Source organism: Nomascus leucogenys, chromosome 2 (assembly GCF_006542625.1).
Source record: "Nomascus leucogenys isolate Asia chromosome 2, Asia_NLE_v1, whole genome shotgun sequence".
Lineage (NCBI taxonomy): Eukaryota > Metazoa > Chordata > Mammalia > Primates > Hylobatidae > Nomascus > Nomascus leucogenys.
The window spans coordinates 139,317,614-139,340,605 of record NC_044382.1 but is presented as its reverse complement, the minus strand read 5'-3'; the positions used below and the strand labels follow the sequence as shown (position 1 = coordinate 139,340,605).

The 22,992-nt window shown below is 35.5% G+C and overlaps 1 protein-coding gene across 5 annotated transcripts in view; it reads left to right on the top strand.

Annotated features, from left to right (window-relative positions):
* The window catches only part of RAPGEF6 (Rap guanine nucleotide exchange factor 6), a 219,539-nt gene that overhangs the window by 92,560 nt on the left and 103,987 nt on the right, over nucleotides 1-22,992 (top strand). For 4 of the 5 annotated variants that reach the window (XM_003259922.3, XM_003259924.3, XM_003259923.3 and 1 more), the window contains exon 6: nucleotides 2,317-2,460. In XM_003259922.3, coding sequence (XP_003259970.1) covers nucleotides 2,317-2,460 — 144 coding nt within the window. Of the gene's footprint in view, nucleotides 1-2,316; nucleotides 2,461-17,745; nucleotides 18,728-22,992 lie in introns of those variants that run through there. The other variant, XM_030818449.1, reaches the window with a different exon arrangement.

Genomic DNA, 22,992 nt, shown 5'->3' with positions numbered 1-22,992 from the left:
GAACAAAACAGATTAGACATCAACTCTTAGAAATCATTAGGAAATTTTGTATATCTAATTAGAATTTTTGTGGGAAAGCAAATAAGGGAGCAGCTTTTCCAGGATTGTACGTGTAAGATAAGGGGATAGAAGTATTTTGGGGATGGAGTTTATAATGGCTTTGAATATCAAATGTAAGAGTTTAAAATTTATTTGGTGTAAACATTAGAGGTCCGTTGTGGCATTTTGAACAGGAAACCTGAGTAATGGTCATTATCTAGGTGATTTGTTTGACCATGCAGGATAGAATTGGAGAGGAATATGCCTAAAGCAGCAGGATCACCTATTGCTGTGGTTTGGGACTGAGGTGATTAAAACTTAAATTAAGGGGAGGTGGTAATGGGAATGAAAGAGCATTATGGGAGGGATTTATAGAGAATTGACGATCTGAGAGAGAATTGAACCGAAGATTTGGAAGACAAGCAGGGGTGTTGAGAATGTTGATATGATACAGTAGTCTTCCACACCCCCATATCCGCAGTTTCACTTTCCACATTTTTAGGACTGTCGTACTGTTGAAAGAGAGAGGAGCTAAATGATGAGAACACATGGACACATAGAGGGGAACAACACACACTGGGGCCTTTTGGTGGAGGCTGGGAGGAGGGAGAAGATCAGGAAGAATAACTCACAGGCACTAGGCTTAATACCTGAGTGCTGAAATAATCTGTATAACAAACCTCATGACACAAGTTTACCTGCGTAATAAACCTGCGCGTGTACTGCTGAACTTAAAAGTTAAAAAAAGAGAGACCATATTCACATAACTTTTTTTTTTTTTTTTAAGGGACAGGGTCTTGCTGTGTTGCTCAGGCTGGACGTTAACTCCTGGGCTCAAGTGATCCTCTCGCCCCAGCTTCCCTGGTAGCAGGGACTACAGGAACTCGCCATTGTGCCCCCTCACCCCCACATAACTTTTATTGTAGTATATTATTATATTTTATTATTAATCTCTTCTGTGCCTAATTTATAAATTAAACTTGATCATAGGTATGTAAATACAGAAAAATACATGGCATATATAGAATTTGGTACTGTCTGCAGTTTCAGGCATCTAGTGGGGATCTTGGAATGTATCCCCCTCAGATAAGGGGGCACCACTGTGTTTGGATGGGTGCCTAGGAAATTTTTGGTAATATCAAGAGCTCTGACATTAGCAGAAAGAGTAGTTATGGGGGAAAATTAAAACCACCATTTATTATTTATTAGATGTGAGCTTAGTTATAAAGGTAGATTTTTAGAGCATATCAATATACCTTTATAAAAATAGTTAATTTAAAAAATTATGGTCTGTGATTGGACAGGCAGTGCAGTCTTGTATCAATGGCATAAGCTGTTGAGCTAGATAGGTCTATATTCCTCCTCACCTTTAAAAAAAAAATTTTTTTTTTAAATTTTTTGAGACAGGGTTTTTGTCCTGTCACCCAGGCTGGAGTGCAGTTGTGCAGTCGTAGCTAACAGCGGCTTTGAACTCCTGGGCTCAGTTGATCCTCCCACCTCAGCTGCCTAAGTAGCTGGTATTACAGGTGCACACCACCATGCCTGGCTTATTTTTTTTCCCCCTGTAGAAATGGGGTCTTGCTCTCTTGCCAGGTTGCCAACTCACCTTTAATAAGTATCACTGTTGTGAGACTGGAATGTCACTAATATCTTTGGGTTTTTCTTTGTCTACAAAGTAGAGATAGTAATACCTGCTTACAGGGCTGTTGTGTGAACTAAGTACTTAATATATATGCATGCTGGCCTATTTTAAACTCCTAACAAATGTTAATTTTCCATTTTATTTTCTTACTTAGAAGATGCCAGCCTTACTTGTGACTGTTGTCATGCATTAAGTTGAAAATTAAAGAATATTGCATAAAGTTTTCTTGTTTTACTTTTTAACAATTAACTAAAACCATAACCAGGATTGTTTGCTAAGTAAAATATGTGTATAATCAGGCAGTATGTAATTAGAGGAACTCTGAAGTTGTAATTATTGAATGTGTAGGTGTAGTTAACAGCCTTCATTTCTGGTAAGTGACTTTACTTAGAGGATGTATGTTTATGTGCACAAGAGAGACTGTTTCCTGGACGGGAACTGTGGTCTCCAGATCTTTATAGTAACATCACCTTTAATCTTTAACTCATGAGCGTTGTGCTATACAGACTGTTTTCTTGAGGCAGTTTCTTGTAAGAAGTAAATGAAGCTTCCTTATGAGCCTGTTAAGACTCCATAGACTGTCAATAATATGGAAAAATTTGATATTTAATCAGGAATATGAACATGTGTTTCAGGTAGAGAATGCCAAAGATAATGAAGATAATATTCTACAAAGAGAAATTCCTGCCAGACAATCCCGAAGAAGATTTCGGAAAATCAACTATAAAGGAGAGCGCCAAACCATTACTGATGATGTGGAGGTTAACAGCTATCTTTCTGTAAGTATATTTAGGAACAGTTCATGAATCTTCCTTAATTTTCATATATAGTATCTTTAATTTACATGTGTCTTTGGTAATATCAACACGGTGGGCTCTGTATGTAAAAGTTTGGGGCAGGTAAATATATAATCTTTTTAAATGTGTCTGTTTGGTTGAATTGGTTAGGAATGCTCTTACCAGTGGGAGTTCTGTTTTTGCTTTTTTGTTGTTGTTTAAATAGTGAAAAAAGTTATTAGGCCAGGTACAGTGGGTCATGCCTGTAATATCAGCACTTTGGGAGGCCTAGGTGGTCGGAGCACAAGGTCAGGAGTTCAAGACCAACCTGGCCAATATGGTGAAACCCCCATCTCTACTAAAAATACACAAATTAGCTGGGTGTGGTAGTGCATGCCTGTAGTCACAGCTAATTGGGAGGCCGAGGCAGGAGAATTGCTTGAACCCGGGAGGCAGAGGTTGTAGTGAGCCAATATCACGCCACTGCACTCCAGCCTGGGCGACAAGAGCAAAACTACGTTGCAAAAAAAAAAAAAAAAAAAACTAAGCTGTGTCTTCAAAAGTCTTTAATTTTGTACTTGTGAGTAGCTTCTTTTTAGACTGAAAAGTAGTTAAATCAAGAAATAAGGGTAATCTAAAAAAATCGTGTATTTTTGAGGGGAGAGGTTTCATAGTTACCAGTTTCCAAAGTACTCACGATTTCTAGAATATTAAAACAATTAGTACAGAACATTTCCTGTTGTTTGCATTTGTTAAAAATAATAATAAAAAGGATGGTTGAATATAGTGAAATTCCCAAGGATGTGTTTAGTTCTTTCGGGTGTCATAAACAGATATTTATTCATTTCATCTTAGGCGTTAGGAATAAGAAAGATTATTTCAAGAGTTGTTTGTACTGGAAGAAGTGTTAGAATTAAGGCAGCTCTGATATTTGTCGCATTTGCCTAATTGCATTGATTCAATACAAGAATATGAAATAGTCCTAAAATTTATCATATCCAGGGCCACACAAGATTTCCTGTTCTTACTATTTAACAATTTCTTTCTCTTTGTATAGTAAATTTCCTATCACCAATTGAGGTGACATATTTTGCTTTACTATATAAGTAATATGTGGCTGGGCGTGGTGGCTCACGCTTGTAATCCCAGCACTTTGGGTGGCCGAGGCGGGCGGATCACGAGGTCGGGAGATCGAGACCACGGTGAAACCCCGTCTCTACTAAAAATACAAAAAAAAAAAAAAATTAGCCAGGCATGGTGGCGGGCACCTGTAGTCCCAGCTACTCGGAGAGGCTGAGGCAGGACAATCGTGTGAACCCAGGAGGCAGAGCTTGCAGTGAGCCGAGATCGCGCCACTGCACTCCAGCCTGGGCGACAGAGCGAGACTCCATCTCAAAAAATAATAATAATAATAATAATATGTCTTTTTTTGAAAAATTAGAAACAAATTGTTCCCATTACACAGTTATATAACTATTTGATGACATTTTGCATATTCTTGGATAAAGCTTTTCAACGTACAGATAAATCTGTAAGGTTTTTGCTAACTATTAAAAACTTAAATATAAATTTTTGTAACTTTTAAAAACAAATATATAAACTAAACATCTTTGAATGTTATTAAATGTTTTTTCCATTATTCCTAATGACTGCACATTACTCCATTATAATAATATGCTATAATTTATTCAGTTCTTGATATTTGTTAAGTTACATTGTTTCCAGTTCTTCATTATTTATTTATTTATTTATTTATTTGAGATGGAGTCTCGCTCTGTTGCCCAGGCTGGAGTGCAGTGGCGGGATCTTGGCTCACTACAACCTCTGCCTCCTGGGTTCAAGCGCTTCTCCTGCCTCAGCCTCCCTAGTAGCTGGGACTACAGGTGCCCGCCACCACGCCCAGCTAATTGTTTGTATTTTCAGTAGAGACGGGTTTTCACCATGTTAGCCAGGATGGTCTCGATCTCCTGCCTTGTGATCTGCCCGCCTCAGCCTCCCAAAGTGCTGGCATTACAGGCATGAGCCACAGCGCCCGGCCTTTTCCTTATTTTTTAAAAATTAAGGTGCCAAGTACAACGTATGCCCACATTTTCATTCCTATAGAAAAAATGTCAAGAGGTAGAATTAATAAATGAAAGAATCTTTAATTGTAATATTTAGTTTTCCTTGTATGAGCTAGAGTGTGTTTTGATTGCTTGCTCATTCTAGTCTCAACTTTAGTATCTTCTTTTCCCAGATTTTTTTGGTGTCCTGCCATGAATCCTAGACAGATTTCATATTTTCTCTCTTAGCTGTGGCTCATGCTCATGACTCATTTGCTTTTAGCCCTCCTCTGTACTGAGAGTTGTTGTCTTCTAGAGATACTGATTTCCTGGGATCAGAAAGAGCAATAGGCATACTCCTTAGGGATTCTGTTTGTTTGATAATGCTTAGTGGCATTTTTGCATGCATACCTAGTGTTAGATGGTGATCCTAAGTACTGTCAAGCGTTTGACAAATCATGAAAAGGAGAAATTGATTCATGTTAGACAAAACTGATTTATTAACTGTGAGACCGGGTTAGAGAAGCTTTTTGGTCATGTTATGTATGTGTGCTGTTTCTTGAATTAATGGAATTATTTTTTTCCTAAAAAGCATATATTTCAGTTAACTTAGAAAATATGGTATTGAAGGTTTCATTTATTTTTAATTAATGCTACCAATTATGTAACACCTGTGCATCTGGCCAGTGTCCTACAATATTGGCAGTTGGTCTAGGTAAGGATGCTGTGTAGCAAAAATCTTAATCATGTTTATGAGAGCAGCAAGTAGAGAATTGGTTTAATGGCCTTTATAGGGTTCTCTATGTCTTTTGTTCTGTTGTCAGCAATTCAGAGAGAAAAAGATCAGGAGGAATCATTTCTTCTTTTACACAGCAGTGTAAATTTGAGTTTGTTTTTTTTTTTCCCTTAATGTGTAAACCATCATCTACTTTTTCTTTCTAGAGTGCTGAAGGGTAAAATAAAGTTGTTACTGTTGTTTATCATAATTATTCTTTAATACCCAACTTGTACAAGGGTTTGTATTAAAGATTTTGCCTCCATTTTAGTTATTTTCTAACTAAATTCTTAGAATGACTGAAAAAGATGATTTATTCATATGAAATATTTTTATAGTTTTGTTGTACATTGCTTTGTATGAACATGAACCCTAATCTTAATGTGACTTTTTTAATGTGGAATGAGCACTTCTGTAATGGTAGTAACGTTTTAGAAGCTCTGTTGAGTATTGCTCTGAGTTTGCAACAATTTTTTTGATACAATTTCTTATCACTTTATTGAGATATTATTAAAGTTAATGCACCTACTCATATTTAAAGTGCACAGTTTAGGCCAGTCGTGGTGGCTCATGCCTGAAATCCCAGCACTTTGGGGGCTGAGGCAAGTGGATCACTTGAGGTCAGGAGTTCAAGACCATCCTGGCTAACATGGTGAAACCCCGTCTCTACTGAAAATTCAAAAATTAGCCAGACATGATGGCGCTTGCCTGTAATCCCAGCTACTCGGGAGGCTGAGGCAGGAGAATCACTTGAACCCAGAAGGTGGAGGTCATGCCACTGCACTCCAGCCTGGGCTACACAGTGAGACTCCATCTCAAAAAAAAAAAAAAAAAATTTTTTTTAATGAAATTTTGATTTTGATCAGTTTTGACATATGTATAATAAACCTTTGAAACCATCACCATATTCAAGATTATGATTACTTCCGTCACCCTAAAGTTTTGTCGTCTCCCTTTGTAATTCATCTTTTCTAAATCCCCATCCTCAAGCAACCATTTATCTGCTTTCTGTCACTGTGGATTAGTTTCAGTTTCTAGAATTTTATGTAAATGGTATCATATATTGTGGATTTTTTGGAGGGTGAGCTTCTTTCACTCATTATAATGATTTTGAGACCATTCCCCGTCATGTGCATGAATTGTATTTTTTCCCCTCTCTTGTGGGTATTATTTCATTATATGAATGTACCACCATTTGTTTCTCTGTTTGCCTGTTTATGAATATTTGGATTGTTCCAGTTTTGGGGAATTGCAAATAAAGCTACTATAAACATTTATGTACAAATCTTTGTTGATACATATACTTCCATTTCTCTTAGGTTAATATGCAGGAGTGGGTGACTGGTCATATGGCAAATGTATGCTTAACTTTGTAAGAAACTACCAAAATTGTTATTTAGTGTGGCTGTTGCATTTTACATAATTTGTGTTCTTTGAAAATGACAGTTTCCACATCCTCACCAACACTTGGTATTGTCAGATTTTATTATTATTATTTGTAAAATTTTTAATAGTTATGTAGTGGTATCTCATTTTGATTTTAATTTACGTATCCCTGATGACTTACAGTGTTGAGCCTCTTTTCATATACTTATTAGTCACTTGTATATTCATATTCTTTTGTAAAATATTCAAATATTTTTAGAGTTTGCAACAAATTTAATTGTCTTCATGTAGTCTCAGAAATTTCAGAGCTTTGATCTTTGAGGCAGATGACTTTGGTATTTAGATAGCAGAAAGGTGATCAAGAGCAATATTTAGTGAGCAGGATGAGTAATCAAGCCAACTATAAAAAGTCCAGTATTTAGATGAGCCATCTATCTTGAATTCTTGCTTCACTAACTGAATGATGAGGACAGTTCATCTAAATCTTTGGTGCTTCACCTCTAAAAATGAGGGTATTGTAATACCAGGTTTGCCTGTCTTAGGGAGTGGTTGTTGAAATTTTTAGAACGTGTGTGTATTCACAGTCTAATCACTCAATAATATCTATAGATTCTTCCTTTCACATGTTTCAGAATTTGTGCTTTTCACTTAATTTGCCCATGTCATATCTTTAGTGTTCACTTTTTTCTTTATAGGACTGTTGTAATAGCGTCTCTTAAATTCTCCCAGCCACCTTTCACTGTAAAAGCAGTATTGTTTCATTTTAAGAGATTTTGAAAAATTAGAAAACCTGAAAAGTATTGTTTAATTTCTTTATCAGAGGATACCTACTTAATCAGTTTGTTTATTTGATTTAAAATTTTTTATCTTCTCTCTGAACTTGTTTCCCTATCGCTAGCCCTGCTTTCTACATCCTCCTGTATATCCGTGCCACTAACTAGTCCATTTATTTTGCTTCTGTGAGTTGTAAGTGAAGCTCTAACAATGTCACTTGTTTTAAACTCTTAAATCTGTTCATGGCCTACCATCAGTTACAGAAAAATTCCAGTAATCTAGCATATAAGGACCTTCATAGTTTAGACCAGTCTTATTTAATTGAATTTTCTGTTATGATGGAAATATTTCATGTCTGTGCCATCGAAATTGATAGCAGCTAGCTAGCCATAGTATTGAGCTATTGAGCACAATTTACAAGTAAATAACCACATGTCCCTCGTTGGACAGCATAGATCTGGGCTTTGTTCACTTCTCCAACTTTATCTTTTACCTGTTTTCTATGTATTTCCTATTTTTTGGCCATACTGAACAAATTTGCTGACCATTGAAGAAACCATGTGTTTATGTACATCTCTTGTATATACGATTCCTTTTACTTAAAATGTACTTTTATTCTTTGTCCTCTTAACAAAAGTCTTAAGACCTAATTTCACATCATGTCATGGAGGACTCTGATTTTTTTGTTGGGAAGGATTAAGCAGATATCTGCACTCCCATAATATCTTGTTTATGTGCCTGTAAGCACTCATTATGCTGAGTATAATTACAATTATACTATATTGTGGTGTAATTGTTTATTTAAATATCTCTCTCATCAGAATGGATGCTCCTAGAAAATGTCAACCATCATAATTGTAACCTTAGAGTATATTGCCTGCCAAAGAAAATAAGAGTGCCTGTTCTGTCAGCTTACTTAGTGTCCTGTGTAACTTTGGGCAAGTTGTATGACCTTTGTATATCTGTCTTGATAGATAACTTACAGATTTATAAAAGTATTAAGTGAGATAATATATAAAATGGGCTCTGCCTAGTGTCTGGTGCTCTGAAAAATAGTAATGTTAGTAGCATCCTATTGCTGTTGTTGTTATTGTAAATCTTCAAAAAACCTTTGTTCCTATTGCTTACAAAATGCTATTAGTATTTATTCCATACCTGGATGTAAAAAGTGCTTACCAAAATATGTAAATATATTAAAGTAAATATAAACAAGTAAGCTAAAGAATCAGAACAAAGGGAGAATAAAGGTAAGAAAAGTTAAATCAAGTTAGCTTGAAGTTAGAACAATCAGACAATTAAAATTTATCCTCAGAATCACTCACTTTGAACAAGTAATTTCTTTGTCCAATCTTAAAAGTAGTTACAAAATGTATATGCAAGACACTGGATGAGTTGCTTTACTGTATATAATGAGTAGCTAGAAGCCAATCAGTTGAGATGGAGAATGTCTGCCAAGAAATGATGAATCTGATTTTGGAATTAATCACTTGTAGGCCTGTCTGATAGTAGTTAGCAAGACCATTTGTTTAGCCCAAAACAATCTCCAGGACATGGGAAGAAAATACTGTTATCTTACCCTTTTAAGTTTCTGGGGATTTTGTGTATATTTCATAATGAATACAAAATATTTTGCCAGTAACGCATATATTAATTTTTAAATACATTATGTATGTTAGAAATGTAACTCATTCTTTTCCCCAGTGCTGTGTGTGATTTTTAAAAGTTTTGAGGCCAAATGCAGTGGCTCATGCCTAATTCTAGCACTTTGAGAGGCCAAGATGGAAGAATCACCTGAAGCCAGGAGTTTGAAACCAAGCTGTGCGACAAAGCAAGACCCTGTCTCTACAAAAAAAGAAAAAATAAATAAAAAGAAAAATTAAGAATCTTGAGAGTATATGATATATAAATCTTTCTCTTATTTAGCTCCAGTTTACCTTTTCAGCTTTCTGGCCCCATTATGTTTGGAGGTCTCTACCTTTGGTCCTGTTCTCTTTCCCTGGAAGGCTCTTATTGGCTTCTTTACTTAATATAGTTCTACCCTTTGATGAGTCACTTTGAATCTTGCCACTTGCTCCTTTTATCCAGAATGGGCTTCTATCATGTTCTTCTGACAAAGTCATGTTCAGCTCCTAAGAGTCCGTTCATCCATGACCTCTTTAGAGAAGCCTTTCCTGACATTTCTTGTTCATAGAGTGCACTTCTTTTCATTGGTCCCAAGGATAGTACTTGCATGAAGTGTGCCCCTATTATTCTGCAGTATTCTGAGATAACAAAAAATGGAATTAACAGTTTATTTAAGAATGTTTTAAATGCCTGTATTTTTTGTATAATGTTTGTTGTTTCATTTTAAATAGCATATAACGGTAAACATTTTGAAATGTAGTGAATTGAATTTTTTTGAGACGGAGTCTCGCACTGTCGCCCAGGCTGGAGTGCAGTGGTGTGGTCTTGGCCTCCCAAAGTGCTGGAATTACAGCCATGAGCCACAACGCCCAGCCTGTGAATTGAATTTTTAATATTGGTACATATGTAGAGTTAAATGGTAAAATTAAACCAGGACCAGTAAACATGAAGCATCTTGGTTTCACCAAGGTCAAGCACCAAGTGTGTTTTTATTTAACTTTGTTCTCTAGAATATCAGATCTCATTTGTGCTCATTTTTATAGAAATGTGATTGAGCCAAATATGAATCTGGACATTCTTCAAAGGTTTAAAAGACTTTGTTGGTGTTTGCATACTTTAGTTAATAAATTATAGTCCTTCTCCTTGAGTTCTCCTTCCTTTTGCTACTGTATATTTTTGTTGTTGTTGCTTTTGAGACAGGGTCTCACTCTGTTGCCCAAGCTGTGAAGTGCAGTTATGTGATCATAGTTCACCATAAGCGGAAACTCCTGGGCTCTAACGACCTGCCTTAGCCTCCTGAGTAGCTAGGACTACAGGCATGTGCCACCACACTCGACTAAGTATTTTTAGTTTTTGTAGAGACCGTGTCTTGCCATGTTTCCCAGGCTGGACTCACTCAGTCTAATCACTGCAGCCTCCCAAAACACTGGGATCATAGACATGAGCTTCTGCACCCAGCAAGCTGCTGTATTTTTAAATAACAGTGTGCCTGTATGAGGGTTGGTTATATGTTTTTTGTCTTATTAACTAGATCTCAAGTTCCTTAGTAGATTACATCATAATTTTTTTTATTTCTTGTTCTCTATGTTGCTTAGGGTGCTTTTTATATTCTCAGGGACAAAATAAGGTGCTAGTCTTCCTCTCTTTCTTCAGCATAGCGTCTGCACAGACATGGAGCCAGCCAGCCCTTCGTAAAAGAACATCTGGAAAGAAGGATTTCCGTGGCAGCATTATGGATTGGGGTTTTTAATTTGAAGGGTTTCCCTTTGCTGAGACATCTTGATGTATTTTCTTTCCATCTAGTCTTTTGTTCTGGGATTGTATAGTGGGTGGTAGGATGATAGACACGCTAGAATCTACTTTTCATTTTAGGCTCACACATTACTAATGTAGCAGACAGTTCTTTCTCATTGCTACTCCTGTGATTATATCACGTTCTCCATTCTCTTTCAGTGCTCCATATTTTGGTTAGATTCAGAGCATATTAGAGAGTTAATGTACATTTGTCAGTGCAGCTCAATAAGAGGTGATTATTAGGACACCATATCACTTACCACCTTTGTGGTGATGTACTGAAAAATGGCTGGATGCTTTTACTTGACCATGGGTGTGACCTATTAAGGTATTATTGCAATTGTGTTTTGCTTTTATGGAGTGTATGTGTTTGTGTTTGCGTGTGTGTGTGTCTTATTCATCAAGCCATTCCTGTAGTAAGAAATAGGTCTATGCCCCCATCTCCTCATGAGAAACTAGAGGACTTTGGTACAAACATGTAATTGCTGAGGTCTCTTCATGGAGCACCAGTAAACAAAAAGTTTAAACATTTATTCAAGTCAAACTAAAGGAGACGTAAGCGCTATTATTGCATCAATCATCAGGAGAATTTAGAATTTGAACTGTTTAATTGAAAGTCACTGTTTGATGAAGAAACTTGTTAACATTGTGAAGTTTATTTTGTATTTGTGGGCTTGATAAATCCTGATTGTTTTTAATATGGTATTTCATAAGTACTTTCAGATTGAAATAATGAATGAATAAACAGACTTTTGTTACTTCTAAACTCAGAAAGTTTGCAAATGGGATCTTTGATAATCTTATTTTTATATAAGACAGTGAGTGCTGATTACAATACTACTGAGAAATTTGGAGCCCCACCTCTAAGAATCTTCAGCTTTTCAATATTGCTTCTCTTCTCTCTCTATTTACAGCCCAGAATACTCTGAACAGGTGTATATTCTTTGTGGTTATTTCTACGTTAAAAACAAAAGAGGACTTTCTGTTTTTGTTCACGAGTATCTAATATCCTTTAGGAGAATTCTCCTCATTTATCTTCTAGGAAATAATATGGAATTCTTGATAAGTTTTTCTACCTAGTTAGAAGGTATTGAGTCCACAAATAGACAAAAAGCCTAGAAGTGATACAACTAAAACTAGGACAAATGCCAAGTTAGAGCAGATTTTTTTTTAAATTTTGTGAAGAAATGCTTATTGTAGAAATGTAAAATATATAGAAGAGTATGAAGAAGGAAATGAACTTGCCATCATCCTCAAAACTGGAGATAGCTACTGTCACTTATAATTTTTTTAATGTATTGTGGTCCCTCAGTATCCATGGGGGCTTGGTTTCAGGACCCCCTGCAGATACTAAAATCTGAGGATGTTCGAATCCCTTTTATAAAATGGTGTAGTATTTTTGTGTAATCTATGCACATCCTTCCATATACAGTCATGTGTTGCATAATGACAGACCACATAAATGACATCAGATTTTGCTGCCTGTTATTACTGTATGTTTTCTGTGTTTAGATACACAAATAATTACCATTGTGTTGCAGTTGTCTGCAGTATTCAGTAGAGTAACATGCTGAGCAGGTTCATAGCCTGGGAACCATAGGTTATACCATGTAGCCTAGGTATATAGTAGGCTATACCGTCTAGGTTTGTGTAGCTACACTCTGTGATGTTTGCCCAACGATGAAATTGCCTAATGACACATTTCTCAGAATGTACCCCAGTTGTTAAGCAATGCATGGCTGTATTTTGAATCATTTCTAGATTACTTAGAATACCTAATACAGTGTAAAAGCAGTGTAAATAGTTGCTATACTGAAATTTGTAATTTTTTTTATTGTTGTAGTCGTTTTTTGTTTTTGGTTTTTTGGGTTTTATTTGAGACAGGGTCTCGCTGTCAACCAGGCTAGAATGCAGTGGAACAATCACAGCTTATTGCAGCTTTGACCTCCCAACTCAAGGGATCCTCTCATCTCAGCCTCCCGAGTAGCTGGGATTACAGGCATGTGCCTCCACACCCAGCTAACTTTGTTTTTTTTTTTATAGAGACGGAGTTTCATCATGTTTTTCAGGTTGGTCTTGAACTCGTAGGCTCAAGCAATAGCCTGCCTCAGCCTCCCAAACTTGGGATTACAGATGTAATCACCACCACCCCCAGCCTCTACTATTATTTTTAATGGGATTTTCCCAAAATATTTTCTGTCTACAGTTTTTTGAATCTGCAGGTACAGAACCCATGGACACAGAGGGCTGACTGTATATATCTTTTGATTAATTGAAATATTTTGATTAATTTAGATGATGCTGAATGTTTAGTTATGTATCCTTGTGTTTCTCATGCAGTTAAATTTTTTCCAAAACATTATTTTCAATATTAATATAATGCTGTATGAGTGTAATGAAGTATTCTCACGTGGCTTCCAATTTTTCTCCTATTACAAATAACTTTTAGGGAAAAATCTGTACATGACTCTGATTATTTCCTTAGGATTGAGTTACAGAAATTACTGGGTTAAAGGTATGAAAATTATTTTAAGTTTCTACATAAATATTGGTAACTTCTAAATAGGCATTTTAAAATTGTCTTTATTATTCACTATGCATAAAATTCTTGAGTACTGAGAGGAGGAGAGCAGGGCATGCCCCTCTGGTTGTCTGGGGCAGTTCTTCTTCCCTTAATGGTGTGACACTAATTCAGACAGATTTGCCCAGGGAACCAGAATTAGAAAGACTTTTTATCATACTTGAAATATTTAATGGAGTAATTGCTAAAGAAGGCTCTTTTGATAATTGTTTAAGGCAACTCAGATATTAATGTATACCAGTGGTCTAAGACAATGATTATGACAGTGTTCCAGTTGGAAGGGGCATAACAACTACTCAGACATAGCAAACAAATTAATGCTGAGTGTTACTGCCTTTTAGTTTGATTTGGCATGTGTTTATTAACTGTGCTATGTTGTGTATGTGGCTTTTACAGTGCTAGAAAATGTAGTATTTAAAAGTAGAGAAGGGACATAATGGTCATCTTTATGAACAAGGGATACAAAGGAACCCAGGAATTCACAGATAGTTTTAAATGGTAGTTCATTTTTTGTCATTTATATATGTTGCTGTCTTTTTGAAGAAAATTAATACGCTGTTTTGAAACTTTAGGTTTGAATATACTTGAGTAACTATATACAAAATAATATCCTTTTGTGCAGGTATGAAGATGCTTGATACACAGTGTAGAGGGAAAGCAGAAGCATAGTGGTGCCTTTTATTGTTCTTTCAATTTCACTGATTCTAATTATAGAAGCTTACATCACCTTGGTTGATGATGACGGTTTCTCTCTCCTTCTTGGTTTTTCTTCCTCTATTACTCCCTAAGGATGGATCATATTTCATAGTGCATGTGTGTCCAGCTGGTGGCTGTGACAGATTTTCAACAAAAATGGGGGTGATCAGTTAGTGGATATATATATGACAGTATGCTGAAGCACACTGTTTCTTACAAGAGAATAAAAGAGTGTTGGTACTCTTGCCTCCCCTCCTTCATGAATGCTGAGGAATAGGTATGCAGTTTGAAAGCAGAAGTCCTGAGGAGCACCAGTAATTAGAGTTAACTGTCTGTTAACTGCAAAGATGCATTTCAGATGTTCATGTTAAACATGGGGGGAAAGGGGTGGAAAAGATGGTTATGATCCTTTGAAATGGCTTGTGTTACCTATGATCATTTCAGTCATTTATCCATTTATTTTCCAAAAGATTTAAAGTGTTTTCACTATGTAAATCAGTACAATTTAAGTTTATATTTCAAAAACCAAATATAACTAAAATACAGAAATGAGTGTCCTCTTTATTTTGTAAAACTACAGAATTTTTCTTTTGTTCTTTAACTTCTTTGGAGTTTGACTTCCCTAAATTGTGATTATAATATTTCACTGCAGATTGGGAATAAATTCTATTAATAAATATAGTAAGTAAATAAAATGCCTCGGTTAGGATAAATCCAGTTTTTATTATCATTAGTTTTGTTTGTTTTTCATAATGCCTAGAATGTATATCCTCTTATGGCTTACCTTCATCTGTGGTAACCTTTCTCTGTCCTTCTTTTCAGTGTTGTCACATATTGACATGAAAGATATGTTTACAGTTAGTTTAGTAACTATCAGAACCTTATCTTTGGCTTTCTAAACAATATGATTTCAAATATTTCAGTTTGTATTTTTGTTTATAAATAATATACACAGTTAACATAAATTTTAATAACTACATGGCATTTACACTTTTATAAAAGTATTTCATCATGATTTGAATCTTCGCAAAGTCAACATACATTGCTCTATTTTATAGTAGTGCAAAAGACCTTTCTAAAGCTAAAGATTTCATTAATAGGGGTTAGCATCATGGCATTTCATATGCAGGGGAAACGTGTTCGTAAGTGGCTGGCCTGTAGTGATTCCTAGACAATAGATAGATCAGGACATTCTCCTTTGCTGCACTTAATTCATTTGAATTGATAAGATAATGAGATGAGATCGTGATAAAATTCTGAAAATGATGCAACTGAAAAATAGGTTATTCACCTAGTCATTTATTTTAGTTATTTGATAAATTACTATTCTCCTCAAAGGATGTTTATTTCTTCATTCAGTAGTCAATAGGTGAAGTCGTTGTTTCATCAGAATGCTGGTGGTTCCCCATGTTGAGTATGGGATTTGGCCTGTTTCTTTTCTTGGTATTGTTACACAGGGAGATTTAGCATGATAGGTTCACTATACAGTTCCCTGGAATCGAAGATACTATGAGATGATTGGTAGAAAAGGAAAAGGATGATGTCATCTTCACTTACAAGCCAAACTAAAGGAAAAGAGAATTTTGTTCCTTTGCTGAGTTGGTGTTTACTACAGTAGGTCTAACATATGGCACTAGTGGATTGCGTTTCTCACACTGGGCAGCAGTTTTTTAAAGCAGCTAAGAGATGGCTGTCTCCCTCACCCAGCTTGAGGTCTTTCTTTGTGTGTTGATCAGCATGATTTATAAAAAGGGGGAAAGGTGTGCATTAAAATTTTGCTTTTTGATTCGGCTATAATATATTCTGTTGGTACTATACATGAATATAATTACTGTCTGGTGTTGAAATTCTTGGTATTCTTGAATCTTGCTACTGATATTTATGTGTAAAATACTCATCTTTTAGAAATTTTATCTTAAGTGAAAGTTTGTCTTCATGTACATACGAAGTACCTACTATCATTTTTCTATTGTAAAGAATGATTAACATTAGATTTTAATTAATGTACAATATTAAGTATCAAGTGGAATTCCAACTCGTGTATGGTTGATTTAAACTGAAAAAACAAAAAACAAAAAAACCACACATTGGTGCTTGAAAATCAACCTGTATAAGTATTGCATGTTTTATGTTTAGAAAACTAGTCCTGCTTGTTTGCATTTGTGAGATTTAATTTTATATTTAAATGCAGGTATTGTGTATTTTGGTATTGTGTCTTTTGGAATTTTGGCAGAAAAACATTCTTAAAAGCTTTATGAAAATCTAAATAGTTACATATTTTGAAAGCATAACTTGTCTTTGTTCAAAATTATACTTAGTTTAACTTAAATTCTAGTTTTATAAGTAGCAGTGTAATTCAGATTGGCAGCATAGTGTTGCTCAGAAAGTGACTCAGACTTTTCTCAAAGATATTGAAGAACTTATTTTTTTTGTGCCTAACGACAAGATGTTTCTTCTGCAGTGGAGTCCTTTGTTAAAATACCTGTCTCCCGGGTAACATCTCCTCTTATGTTGCACAGCCCGCTTTCCCCAAAATAAAAGTGTTAGGTGAATAAAGCAAAATAATTCTATTGCTTTGATTTGTTCACTGATTGTTTTTCTCATAATTTTGCTGCCTGGAGTTGTAACTAACTATATTTTACTGTTGGGAACTGTCTTACTTTGGCCATTAGGAGCAACCATTGCAAGCTTAGTTGGAGTATCTAGTGCCTTGGAGCAGAAGCATGAAGAACAAGGATGGGTACTAGTGGTATTGTGTTTTCAGATGGAAGAGGGTGTGGCAAAATTAAAATCTTTTTCTGTAATTTCTATAGAAAAATGGGGCAATTTTTTTTAGTCCACACTCGGGAAGCAGGTTTAATCATTTTCTTTGATTTCTTCTGAGTGAGTTTTGCTGCCTTCTTGTCTTTTTCTAGGAATTGAGCATTGGGCTACAGGAAAGTACCATGTTGTGTAGATTATTCTTTCTGAAAGGAGTTGGTGCATGCTGCAACTATTGGTGTACACGTGATTTTTTTCTAGCTTCCCTTTGCAAAATGAAATTCTATTATTTCCATTTAAATTTACTATCTACCTACAAATTTTAGTACTAGTTTGTATATTCTTAATGTTAATTTAGAGTGATCCTGAAGGTTATATCTTTCAGAACAGTTATTTGATAAATAGCAAATTTTGCAAGCAGAAACCGCTTGTTAACAAATACATGTGACATCTGAGAACCTAGGCTGCCTTGTTTATTTGGAATGCAATGGTATCTTATCAGAGCTTATAATTTTACCTTGGGAGGACAATACTGTATTACATTTGAATAATAATAGGAAATATGGCTTCCCAAATATAGCTGTGTATCAATGTACAGAATTAAAAATCAAAATGGATTTTTAAAACTGTGAAGTAGAAAGGCTGCTCAAGCCAATTGTTTTCTTAAAGAATTTAGCTTGCTGACATGTCTCATGGAAAGGAGGATGGTATGTGTGTGTGTATGTGTGTGTGTGTGTGTGTGTGTGTGTGTGTGTGTGTGTATGTTTTCAATAAATTGCTCTTTGGGCTGCATCTGCAGATACAGTAGCCAATTGATCTAATGCAGTTTCTGGAGGCTTTCTGTACAGGTGATGTCATCCTTTTAGCTCTATTCTCCTCCCACTCTCTTTCCTTCTTATTAGATATTTCATCTTACTGCAGAGCATAGAATCAATAGGAGCTTCTCCTTAGGGAGCTGCTTTGAAACAGGCAAGGACAGTAGGAATTAAGACACTAACATTCAGTCTTGCTTTAGCAGAAGATACAGTGGTTTTGTACCATATTATATAAAAATGTTTAACCAGAAAAGCTAGACTTAAATCAACAGTGCTGTTTTACTGATGCATTAGAATAAGAAGCAGTGCTGCAGAGCTGTAAACAGTGCATGTGAATAGAGAAAATAATTACAATTTTGGTGATTCTTAGACATTCTACAGGACAAACCTGTTACAGTATATATCATCTAACTGCCATTTTCTCAACGTTTTTTTTTTTTTTTTAAACCTCTGGTGGTTAAGAATATAAAGAAGAAACTTTAATCTTCAGGATACAATGTTTGCTTTTGATGCAGAAGAATCACTGAAGTGCTTGTTCTACAGAATGAAATAAGTTGAAGAAAAGACAAAGCTATATTACAGAGAGGAAAGGTTTCACGGAATCCAGGAACACAGATTTGGTGCATGTTGCCTGATTTGCTTTGACTGATACTGTATTAACTGTTGTGCTACCACTCTGCATGTCCGTGCCAGGTGCCTGAGGCCGCATGTATATATCTGTATATTCTGAGCCAGAGTCGTAAACATCTTCATTTACTGTGATTTGCTTGTTAAAGTGAACGTTTTAATTTAGAACAATACTTTACTGAAAGCTCCTGATTTTAGTTTTAAAAGGGGTTTGGAGAGGCTCCCTTTATTTAAACACTGCAGTGGTGTATGATTTGTAAAAAGAAACTTAACAGAATTTTATCACCATACTCATCACTGTGGCTCTGGTTTGAAAAGGAAACTACCCTTTCCAGCCTAGGAAATGGCTTTTCTTGTTCGCTGTTATGCCAATTGTCTTCAGCCATGGGCCTCCAAAGTAAGTAATTGTTATTTTCTTAGCAGTTGGTTTAATCCAGTTGTTAGATTTTATTTTGAATTGTAAATGAGCTTTATTGCGCTGTTATATTTTCTAAACTTTAAAAATAAGAACTACAAAGTAATCTTTCTCATTGCCATTTTTTTAAATTTAAATATCTAAAACATTCTAATGTGACCTCTAAGAAGATTTGAAAGGTGCCTTTTAAATCTATAGACTTAAAATGCAGTGCATTTGAGATGTACTCTCTTCAGACTGAATTGTTTTTTGATTATGGCTATTGCAGTACTTATCAGTGATCATACTCTAACTTGCTTCATTTTCTTAAATGGTTGATATATTTAGGTATGTTAGTCTAATTTCCAGATTATATGACATTTTTCATTAATATGCTGTCAGATAAATTATGATTGAATTGTGCTATTTTACAATTGAATTGTGCTATTTTACAGAGATTAGTTGATAATTCTTAAGCAGCGAAATAATACGAAGAAAATACTCATGAAAATCAATTATGTGAAAATATTTAAATAATGATTCTAAGTATTTTCAAGATAGTAAACCATTCGCAGCTGGAGACTATTTAAGGTCATCTATCATACTTGTGATTTTTAAATAAACATAATAACTCACAAAAAAGCAAAGTGCTATACAACCTTCCAGGCTAAGTTGTAGCAAAATATATACTCTAATTCAGTAAGTTTTATTATACACAGTGGCTATTTATATAGTCTGTAATTTGATGCCACTCAAGTTATCTTTCCTGTCTCATGTATGTATTATAAAACAGTGTTTTTTCAAAACATTTAAATTGTAACATTTATTAAGATTTTTTATGGTTCTCTTGCATACAGACAGGCACAATAGAAGCACTTCTTAGTATGGTCTGAAATCATGTCTTTGTTTCAAGGTTGTCCTGTTGATGGTGACTAAGGAAGAAATGCTATGATAGCATCATGGTGTTTTTCTGTTTTATCTGGCCTAGCTCACTGCATATCTTTCTTAAAGGCAGCTTCTGGAAAGACATTTAAATTCACTGTCCATTTGACAAACAGCTGATTGAAATGTAAATAGATGGAAAGAAGCCTAGGTACACAATGTATTTGTGCTATTATCTGGCTAAGGCTTAAATGTCCTTTTTAGTGAAAATGACACCTATATGGCCCAAGCATTGCTGATGCTTGATAGCTGCACTATACTACAGAGGTTTAAACCACTTGTAGAAAGGAAGTGAGTGAGACTATGTAAAAAAAACTTTAAAGAAAATTAAGAATGAGATATAGGGGTTGTTTTTTAAGGTAACCAGCAAAATAAAATAGCCTTTGGAATGCTGATAGCCAACTTTTGATCCCAGATTTAACAAATATGGAAGAGTCAGAATTTCAAAATCAGCTTCTAAAGTTTCATGAAATGCCAGCAAACATTATATGAGCAGGATTCTGGATTGGTACTCTACAGTGTAAATCAAGTATTTGTGAGAGTACATGTCTCCATCCCCCTTCTCTCATGTTACTGTTGATGGAATTTTGACTCTGGATTGCAATTAAACACATAAAACTTAGAATTTTTTTATACTTCTTTTCATTTTCCAGTACATTTTACTGGTTTTATTTTTGTTCACGTATTTTTGCCTATGCTACTATGTACTTGCATTTTACTACTTCTGAATTCATTAATTTTCTTGCTAAAATAAATAGTCGTATCAGCACGGTTCTATTGGGGGTTGGGGAAGAATGAATCATAAACTCCTTCCTTTATATTTACTCTTAAGATAATTGTTTAGTTCAGTATAAAATAATAAATCCAAAGTCTTTTTTCTTTAGCACTTTGAGAAAGTTACTACACTGTCTTCTGGCTTCCAGTGTTGCTGATGAGAAGTCCGCGCTCATATTTTTTTTTCCTTTGTTAATTACTTTTGTTAGTTATGTTTTTGTTATTTTACTTTTTTTTTTTTAAGAGTCGTGGTCCTCCAGCTTGGCCAACATGGTGAAACCCCATCTCTATTAAAAATAGAAAAATTAGCCAGGTGTGGTGCCACATATCTGTAGTCCCAGCTACTCGGGAGGTTGAGGTGGGAGAATCGCTTGAATCCAGGAGGCAGAGTTTGCAGTGAGCTGAGATCATGACACTGCACTCTAGCCTGGGTGGACAGGGTGAGACCCTGTCTCAAAAAAAAAAAAGGAGAGAGAGACAAGGCCCTGCTCTGTTGCCCAGGCTGGAGTGCAGTGGTGTGATCATGGCTCACTGCAGCCTTGAACTCCTGGGCTCAAGGGATCCTCCCACACAGCTGGGAGCACAGATGCACACCACCATCCCTGGCCAATTTTCTAATTTTTTTGTAGAGACAAGGTCTCTCCATCTTGCCCAAGCTGGTCTGAAACTCCTGGACTCAAGCAATCCTCATGCCTTGGCCTCCCAAAGTGCTGGGATCACAGGCATGAGCCACTGTGTCCAGCCTTTGTTTTATTTATTTTTTTTAATCCTTGATGCCATGAAGTTTTGCCCTGGATTGCCTAATGTTTTGTTCCCCTATTGACACTTTTAGAGTACTCTCTCAAGCTGAAAATTCTCATTTGTCTTCAGTTGTGAGATTTTTTTTTTTTTTTTTTTTTTTTTTTTGACAGAGTCTCGCTCTGTTGCCCAGGCTAGAGTGCGGTGGCGCAATCTCCGCTCACTGCAACATCCACCTCCTGGGTTCAAGCGAGTTTCCTGTCTCAGCCTCCTGAGTAGCTGAGACTACAGGCACCCGCCACCACGCCCGGCTAATTTTTGTATTTTTAGTGGAGGTGGAGTTTCACCATGTTGGCCAGGCTGGTCTTAAACTCCTGACCTCAAATGATCCACCCATCTCGGCCTCCCAAAGTGCTGGGATTACAGGCATGAGCCACTGTGCCCTGCCTATTGTTGTTTTTTAATTGCAACTTTTTTTTTTTTTCTAGTCTCTCTAGAGAGAAATCAAATTGAGTTTTTTGGGTTTCTTTCAGGAGGTTGGTCTCTTAAGTGGTTCTTAGTTGGGAGCTCACCTTCCTGATCTGTTAGAGTTGCTTGCTTGAGGTGACTGTTTACTGGGTGGAGGAAGCATTACCACTTTGGGTTCTGTTTCCTTCTTTGAGGTGCTCCTACAGTCACTGGTCACTGGTTGATTTATCCACAGCTAAAACTGCAGGTCATTTCTTTGCCCTTATCTTACTGTACCTATCCTCAGCATTTGACACAGCTGATCACTTCCTCCTTGACAGACTTTCTTCAAAGTCCAAGTCTTCACCATGACCTACCAAACAGTTTATGCTCTCTCCTCCACCTGTCTCCTACTACACTCCTCCTCATTCACTGTCATCACCCTGATTTCCTTGCCTGTTCTCAGGCTTGCCAAGCATTCTTATACTGATTTTCTCCTAAATTATAGTAATTTACTTTTAATAAACTCACCATTAAAAAATGAATATTGATTGAAAGCTTCTCTATGGTTTCAAAAATATTAAAGTGGGGAGAATACTTTGTCTTAGAATTGAAAAACTTTTTAATACTTACTAGTTACATCATTTAGAAACATCCTTCCAACTCTCAACTTTTGGTAAAAATAATGAGTTAGGAATGTTCCATGTTTCTCTTGTAGTTTCACATACCTCAGGCACAGTGCTGTGATCTCTTGGTGTATATACCCAAGGTTCTCCTTTGGGGCTTTTGAGAAATGGTAAACTCCATGAAACAGGCTCCATACTGCTATATATATATATTTATTTTATTTTATTTTATTTTATTTATATATAAATATATATATTATATAATATATGATTATTAATATGTTATGTATATTATATATTATATAATAAAATATATATTATAATATAATATATATTATATAAATAATATAATATGTATTATAATATTATATATTATAATATATATAAGTAATATATATGATATATTATAAATATAATATATTATATATTTATATATGATATATTATAAATATAATATATTATATATTTATATATGATATATTATTTATATATTTATATATATTATAATAATATAATATATATAATTATATATAATAATAATTATTATTTTTTTTTGAGACGAAGTCTTGCTCTGTCACCCAGGCTGGAGTGCAGTGGTGTGGTTTCGGCTCACTGCAAGCTCCGCCTCCCGGGTTCATGCCATTCTGCTGCCTCAGCCTCCCGAGTAGCTGGGACTACAGGCGCCCGCCACCACGCCCAGATAATTTTTTGTACTTTTAGTAGAGACAGGATTTCACCGTG